The 8,118-nt window shown below is 42.2% G+C and overlaps 1 protein-coding gene across 1 annotated transcript; it reads right to left on the reverse strand.

Moving 5' to 3' along the window:
- Positions 1-2,974: 2,974 nt before the first annotated feature.
- On the reverse strand, positions 2,975-4,101 carry LOC147634983 (G-type lectin S-receptor-like serine/threonine-protein kinase At5g24080). Its single transcript, XM_086803455.1, has one exon. The coding sequence runs from the start codon at positions 4,071-4,073 to the stop codon at positions 3,168-3,170; it is 906 nt and encodes a 301-aa protein (XP_086659581.1). The 5' UTR covers positions 4,074-4,101; the 3' UTR covers positions 2,975-3,167.
- Positions 4,102-8,118: the final 4,017 nt, after the last annotated feature.

Consider the following 8,118-nt stretch of genomic DNA (forward strand, 5'->3'; position numbering starts at 1 on the left):
CTCCTAAAGAACAGCACGACTAATGTGATAAGCCAACCCTAGAGCATTGAACAGTTGGTCTGCCTAAGCTTGGCGAGCTAGACGTCTCTACAAGTAATCTAGTTCCTAGGTCCTTCATGACCGCATAGGAGTCCACGTCTCGAGACAGGAATGCAATTAACACAGAATGAAAACAAAATAGATATAACTATGTAGAGTAGAACAGATACAAGTTAGAGGCCAACCCATGAGACATTCCTCAAAATTAGCTTGGACCCTCACAGTACAATACCCTGGCAAAATCACTTAGCTCATGAACTCTTTAGGTCCACTATCCCCTTTGCTGCTTACATCCATGTGAGTACTACCCACTAGGAAGAAACCATTACAAGTTGTTATAAAGCAAGAAACCTTTACTTACCCCTTGTTTTTTACAAAACGAGACAGTTTGAGCGACGGCCAAAGGGGTTGGTTGACCACCAACAGAAAATGACTTATAAGCCACCTATCTAAGTATTTTACCTTCCTAAATGAAATGTTCAAATATTTCTTGCTAAAAGCTCTACTTAATCAAGGTAGTAACATGTTTCTTACTCTCTCAAATGTTTTAGGAAACACTCAATAGTATCAATAGGTAATCCATAGAGGATTTTTCTGTGCTTATTAATGGTCCATAATTTTCTTTCCAGTGAGTGGGATTGATGGTCATCGACCACTGTAGAGACTAGGTGAAGCATCCAATATCTTTTCCAAGAATCATCTTCTTTAAGGCTTTTGGTATCAAAAAGATCCATCTCTTCAAGACTAGTGATAATTCTACCATAGTAATTCATCACTTTGGAGATGTATTCCTAAACTCTCTTACGTAGTACGAGAGCCTCAAAGAAAAATATACTTGGAGCTTAATATTTTCTAAAATAAAATCTTCTAGATGATAATATACTAGGTTTGACTCTCTCACTTCCAATCAAACCTAAAATTTGGTAAAATAATCTTTTTCATGAGTAAATAAGGGTCTAGTCTATCTAGGTTGAATGAGTTTGTTCCATCTTTCTTAAATATTTCTTGTTCCTATCTTTTTAAAACTGCATTCCGTAGCCTAAAGCATCCCAACTATGTTTATCTAAAGCCACCTTTGGATCTATTCTTAAAACAAGAGCCCTTGTAATGGTAAAATATCATATATTCATTAGTAATTAATTAGTCATAATCAACAAGTTTCTCTTAGGAAAGGGAGATTTCTGCTCTCTACACCAATTCAAAACAATTTTAGATGCTGCAAGATCAAGATACGAATCTATGACATTAGACACCCTCTCGCATTCTGAAAGGAAATGAATACGTAGCTTATGAATGAAGCAACATTCACAACAGGCACACAAGAAATGTGGGATTATCTTGAGTTTGGATTAAGGTCAAGTAGAATGGTCCTCTGCACTTGGCGTTGTTGGAACTAGAGATGGAGAGGATGACATTGCACTCGTGATGGGAGATGGAGATAAGGGCGCTAGACTGATGGTGAGGGCGAATGACAGCTGACGGACATGGTGGTGCTCCACACAGTTTGCCATGTGCTCGTGTTACCAGCATTCCAGGTGTACAGGCGAAGAAAACCATCCGAATCAAGAGTTAATCTCCTCTCGTTGCCATAATCCGAGCTATTGTACAGTATCGAAGATCCCTCACGATTATCAGAAAGATGGATTAAGAAGGAGCCCTGTGAGTTAAGCTCGGCATAGACAGGGCCTGAACGAGCCCACGGCTGCGGTAGGTGCCACTGGCCCAGCATGGGATTTGCTGGTCGACAGTGTCTTTGTATACCACTAGGATGAGCTGAAATGGCCCGGGGAAAGGGTTAGTGGGCGCCGCCGAACTCTGCAGGAGTGTACTGGTGGGGTGCTGGAAAGACTGCCAAATGGGCTGCGAGTTTGCGTTGCAGAGGACAACGTTTCCTGCGTCTGTGAGATTTGCGTAGGAAACGCCCATGTGCTGTGTCTGGGTGGCCCAAGTGATAGCAGGGTTGGTGTATTGGGAGACGAAGAGGATGAGGTCTCCTGAAGCGTCCAGCTGCAGGAGGGCATCACTAGCTACATAAGAGCGTGTGGTGGCCGTCCACACCAGGCCGTCTGCCGATGGTCCGACGCTCTGGTACCAGATGGCGAGGTAAAACGAGCTGGTGCCCGCGCCGACGCCCACCTCGGCAAAGCCCAGGGCAAACAGTCCGTTCCGAGACACCAGGCTATCCTTGCCTGCGAGCGTTGAGGTGAGGCTGAGACTATACAGGGAACTGGAAGCTGCAAATGAAACAGACTGAGACAGAAGGAAGAGCAAGAGCAGGCGGCCGCAAGTAGCTGCTGCCATGATGTAGAGAGAAGACGGTATCTACTACGCATCACCAAGCTCATAGGGTCTTTTATAATCGATTTTCACCTCTTCTACGGCGATGGGAGCCTTGCAGGCTCGCGATGGATCCCAAGGTCCTCATCTTGTCTTTTTGCACACCAACTCATATTTTCCACGACCACATCTTGCACAATGCACACCATAGTTTGTCAAAAGCAACCGTTTTCAAAATATATATCAGACCATGCAGGTTCATCAAAGGGTTCACCTCTAATCGGAAGCATGGAAGCAGTTGAGAAACTTGAGAAGTACCTCGCTTGAATGGCCAAGCACTTAGGTGTATGCCTCATGCTTAGATTGGATTGAATCTACTCGTTCTGAGCTTCATAGTAAGATTCTTTGGCACATAAGCTTCTAGGCACTTTTTGAACTTGTCATTCACCACATCTCTCTCTCTCTCTTGGTCGTAAATAGACTATTAATGATTGTTGAATTTCACATTCTAGACGAGAAAGGGTATAAAGGTTTTGAGCAAAGAAATTTAGGTTTTGAGCAAAGAAATTTAGGTGCTAAGATAGGAATTTATGATATTAGACACCTTCAGGCTTCTCACATATAGTGAGATCATACGTAGCTTATTAATGACGCAACATTCACGACGGGGACAAATGGATACGTAGCTTATTGACGACGCAACATTCACAACGGGCACACAGGAAATGTGGGATTATCTTGAGGTGGGGATGGAGGCCAAGTAGAAGAAGGTGCCTTTGCACTTGGCGTTGTTGGAACTAGAGATGGAGAGGATGACCTTGCACTCGTGATGGGAGATGGAGATAAGGGCGCTAGACTGATGGCGAGGGCGAACAACAGCTGACGGACATGCTGGTGCTCCACACAGTTTGCCATGTGCTGGTGTTAGCACCATTCCAGGTGTAGAGGCGAAGAAAACCATCCGAATCAAGAGTTAATCTGCTAGCGTTGCCATAATCCGAGCTATTGTACAGTACCAAAGATTCCTCACGATTATCAGAAAGATGGATTAAGAAGGAGCCCTGTGAATTAAGCTCGGCATAGACAGGGCCTGGAGCGAGCCCACCGCTGCGTTGGGTGCCACTGGCCCAGCATGGGATTTGCTGGTCGACGGTGCCTTTGTATACAACTAGGTTCTCATCTTCTTGCAGGATGAGCTGAAATGGGCCGGGGAAAGGGTTCGTGGGCGCCGCCCAACTCTGCAGGACATTGTCCGTGTACAAGAACTGGCTCGGCAGGAGTGTATTGGTGGGGTGCTGGAAAGACTGCCAAATGGGCTGCGAGTTTGCGTTGTAGAGGACAAGGTTTCCTGCGTCTGTGAGATTTGCGTAGGAAACGCCCATGTGCTGTGTCTGGGTGGCCCAAGTGATAGCAAGGTTGGTGTCTTGGGAGACGAAGAGGATGAGGTCTCCTGAAGCGTCCAGCTGCAGGAGGGCATCACTAGCTACATAAGAGCGTGTGGTGGCCGTCCACACCAGGCCGTCCGCCGATGGTCCGACGCTCTGGTACCAGATGGCGAGGTAAAACGAGCTGGTGCCCGCGCCGCCGCCCACCTCGGCAAAGCCCAGGGCAAACAGTCCGTTACGAGACACCAGGGTATCCTTGCCTGCGAGCGTTGAGGTGAGGCTGAGACTATACAGGGAACTGGAAGCTGCAAATGAAACAGACTGAGACAGAAGGAAGAGCAAGAGCAGGCGGCCGCAAGTAGCTGCTGCCATGATGTAGAGAGAAGACGGTATCTACTACGCATCACCAAGCTCATAGGGTCTTTTATAATCGATTTTCACCTCTTCTACGGCGATGGGAGCCTTGCAGGCTCGCGATGGATCCCAAGGTCCTCATCTTGTCTTTTTGCACACCAACTTATACACACGAGGAAATGTTACACACAGTAGCTGCTGCCATGTAGAGAGAAGACGGTATCTACGAGGCTCATAGCGTGGATTTCCATGCCGCCGGCGAGGTTCCACGAGAATCGGACCACATCTTGACACCATAGTTTGTCAAAAGCAACCATTTTCAAAATATATATCATACCAAATATGTGTGACAGAAGCATCTGCTTTAAGGGCCTTTTCACACGACCGAGCTAACTTGGCAATTGGCCAGTTTCAATTTTCCATGAAGTCCTTGCACACAATCTGCTTGAACTTCACCATACGAGTTTCACCACTTGAGTTTGTTTCATCCCCCTTTTCTTTTTAAATCAAACGGCGTTTTTGGGGACAACATGCTTACAGATGCCAACACTACAACACATTGGAAGTGCATCAGCGTTTTTTACTAGCATTTTTGGAAGGAAAACATCGAGGGTTTTTAAGATGCTCAGCAGCCAGCGACCTATCGTCGCTGCTCCCCGCAATGCATTTTTGATGCTAGCAGCGCGTTTAGCAGCGCAATTTCGTTGTCCAACAGCATCTATAACAATGAAAAAACGTTGCTATACTATAAAAATATCTCGCTTTTTTGCCGCTTCTTTTGTTGCCCGCATAGTTTTATCTTTTGAATACAACAAACTTATACTTTGAGTTTTTTTTACACGTTTTTACCTTGTCTATTATTTTTATCTTTCCTATCCTATCCTCCTCAAGCTCAAGCAAGGTATGTCTACTGTTTTCCTTCATTTTCTATGCAAACAAGCTTTCCATTAAAGCTTTCTTGTGAGTATTTCTCTTCTCTTTTCTCTCTTTTAAGTTTTTCTTTTCTTCTTTTTTCCTTCTCATCGAAGCTTGACCCTAACCCTAGCTTCTATTTAGAAACCCTAATAAAGAGATTTGATGGAGAGCTCTCCATCAAAGCTCTCTATTCTGTTTTTTATATAGAATATAGGGTTAGGGTTAAGCTATAATGAGAAGAGAAAAAGAAAGATTCAATAAGTTTTCTATGTTATGTAAAATCTTTAAATTAAGATTTCTATTAAGATTAGGGTTTTGTATATGCTTTCTATTAGGGTTACTAATACTTTTTTTCTTTGTTTGGTTTGATTTTGTAGATTATCCACACATACAAGCCTAATAAGATTAGAGATCTCTCTCTTTTATGTTTCCTCTCTTATGCTTTTACATGTTATAGGGTTTGGAAGTTTTAGGATTTGTTATTTTTTCTCCCCTACATGGATAGCATAGATTTTCTTTAGAGTTGGCTATATGCCTTAGCCTCATGTATGAGGCTAGTGCATAAAGCTCATGCATTAGCCTTATGCATAAGCCTCATACATAAGGGTAGTGCATAAACCTCATGAATAACACTTATGCATTACCAAATGTATAAGCCTCATGTATGCGGCGACTTATGCATAGCTTTATGGAGGCTACGAATGTATAGCCTCGTGCAAGTTATGAATGCTATGCATAAACCTTATGCATAGTATGTATAAGCCTTATGCATAAAACTTATGCATAGTATGTATAAGCCTTATGCATAAGGCTTATGCATCAGGCAAGTGCTACCTAGGTATACACATAGCTACCGGAATGCACCGGAAGCTCCCATTACATGCCGGATGCTACCTAAGCATGCCGGTACTTACCAACATGCCGGTAGCAATCAACGCATGCCGTGTTGAAATTTATGGATTAAGCTCCCTATGACAATCAACTATCTAATTATATCGTAATCCTAATCTAATTAACATGTCATTAGTGTTAAGCTAAGCTACGGTGGGTGGTACCTAATAATAAACATAATGAATGAACTAAGCTAATTTAGACTCGAGCTCAATTAGGTTACAAGATTAAGACTTATACTCATAGAGAAGACTCAAGCTCAATTAGGTTACAATATTGAGACTTGTAGCTCATAGAGAGACTTGAGAGATTGCTACATTTTGCATTACTTGAAATGGACCTCTTTTATATAAGGAGAGTACAACAAAGTTATGATAGGTCATGTGGGATAACTTGGGTAGGTGACTTGGCACTCTAACATCACTCATTTCAACATGTTGGTAGCAACCAATGCATGCCGGTAGTACCTTACGCATGCCGGTAGCTTCCTACGTATGCCGTAGCAAACTACACCATGTCGGTAGCTTCCCACGCATGCGGATAGCTTCCTATGCATGTCGGTAGCTTCCAACGCATGCCAGAGCAACCAATGCATGATGCCAATAGCTTCCTATGCATAACGGTAGCAACCAACGCATGACGATAGCTTCCAACGCATGCCGGTAGCAACCTACGCATGCCAGTAACTTCCTACGTATGCCGATAGCTTCCTACGTATGCCAGTAGCAACCAGCGCATGCCGGTAGCATCCTACACATGCCGATAGCTTCCAGTGTATGCCAGTAGCTTCCTACGCATGTCGCTAGGAACCAACGCATGCCGGTATAGACCCAATGCATGCGGGTAGCTTCCTACACATGTCGGTAGCTTCCTACGTATGTCAGTAGCTTCCAACGCATGCAGGTAGCTTCCTATGCATGCCCATAGCAGCCAACACATACCGGTAGCTTCCTATATATGCTAGTAACTTCCTATGCATAAGAGTTTTAAGTATTTACGTTTTTTCTTGGATAGATGGCAAATAACTTGGCGTGATGTTACAGGTCAAGGAGGAGTCGATATTCCAACAATATTTGTAAGTATATATTAGCCTCAAATTATATCTTATCTTTTCATTAATAAGATTATCTTAAATAACAACTTTCTAAAATGTTCATTTGTTTGTATGTCTATGTCTTGAAGAAGCACTGGACTACCCCCTTACGCAAGAGGAATATGATTTTGCATTATAACACGGTTTGTAAGCTCTATTTGATAGGGTGCAAAATGAAGGATATCGTGTTATTACTGGAGGAGATGTTTGGAAAGAATGGTAAGTAAGTACATTCCTAAACCCTAAACCTCTTTGTTTTTGCAAAATGATTCTCACTTGTGTTAACACTATTGCGAGCAAAATAGGTAACGGATGAGGGTTACCTAAAATGATTCCCTCCCAAAATGTGTGAAATCTCAAAAATAGCTTAAAAACATAGTTTTTTGGAAACACATCTAGAATTCCATGTATAAATTCAAAAAATACATGAATTTTTCTATTTTTTTCAAGATTAAAAACACGACTTTGTTTCGATGCAATTTGCAAACGTCACAAAGCAACTTGCTGATGCGGCAAGTTGTTTTGTGACGTCTGCAAATCACATTGAAACATAGTTGTGTTCATACTCAAAATTTATGGAATAGGTCGTTTGAGTATGCCATCACGGACGGACTCGCTAAAACACGCTGTTTGTGAAAATCGATCTCCGATCCTCCAACTTTCTTCTCTGGAGCATTTGAAACTTGATCTAAAACATCAAGTTTTGTGGTAGAGTTGATGTTTTGCATCAACTTTGATGCAAAACATCGAGTTGTGTGAAAAAGTTGATGTTTTGCATCAACTTTGATGCAAAACATCGAGTTATGTGGAAAAGTTGATATTTTGCATCAACTCGATAAAAAACATCGAGTTGTGTGGAAAAGTTGATGTTTTGCATCAACTCGATGCAAAACATCAACTTTTTCACACAACTCGATGTTTTGCAATCGAGTTGATGCAAAACATTAAGTTTTATGGAAAAGTTGATGTTTTACATCGATTTTATGCAAAACATCAACTTTTCCATGAAACTTGATGTTTTGCATCAAAGTTGATGTAAAATATCAAGTTTTGTGGGAAGTTGATGTTATGTATAATGTTGATACAAAATATCAAGTATTGTAAAAAAGTTGATCTTTTGCATAGAAAGTTAATGTTTTGAATATAAAGTTAATGTTATACATC

The sequence above is a fragment of the Cibotium barometz genome, chromosome 10, assembly GCF_041138505.1.
Source record: "Cibotium barometz isolate CiBa-2024 chromosome 10, ASM4113850v1, whole genome shotgun sequence".
In the NCBI taxonomy this organism is placed as follows: Eukaryota; Viridiplantae; Streptophyta; class Polypodiopsida; order Cyatheales; family Cibotiaceae; genus Cibotium; species Cibotium barometz.

What these genes read in the sequence shown, in the direction of transcription:
- LOC147634983 (XM_086803455.1), bottom strand. Translation starts at nt 4,073, where the DNA reads ATGGCAGCAGCTACTTGCGGCCGCCTGCTCTTGCTCTTCCTTCTGTCT.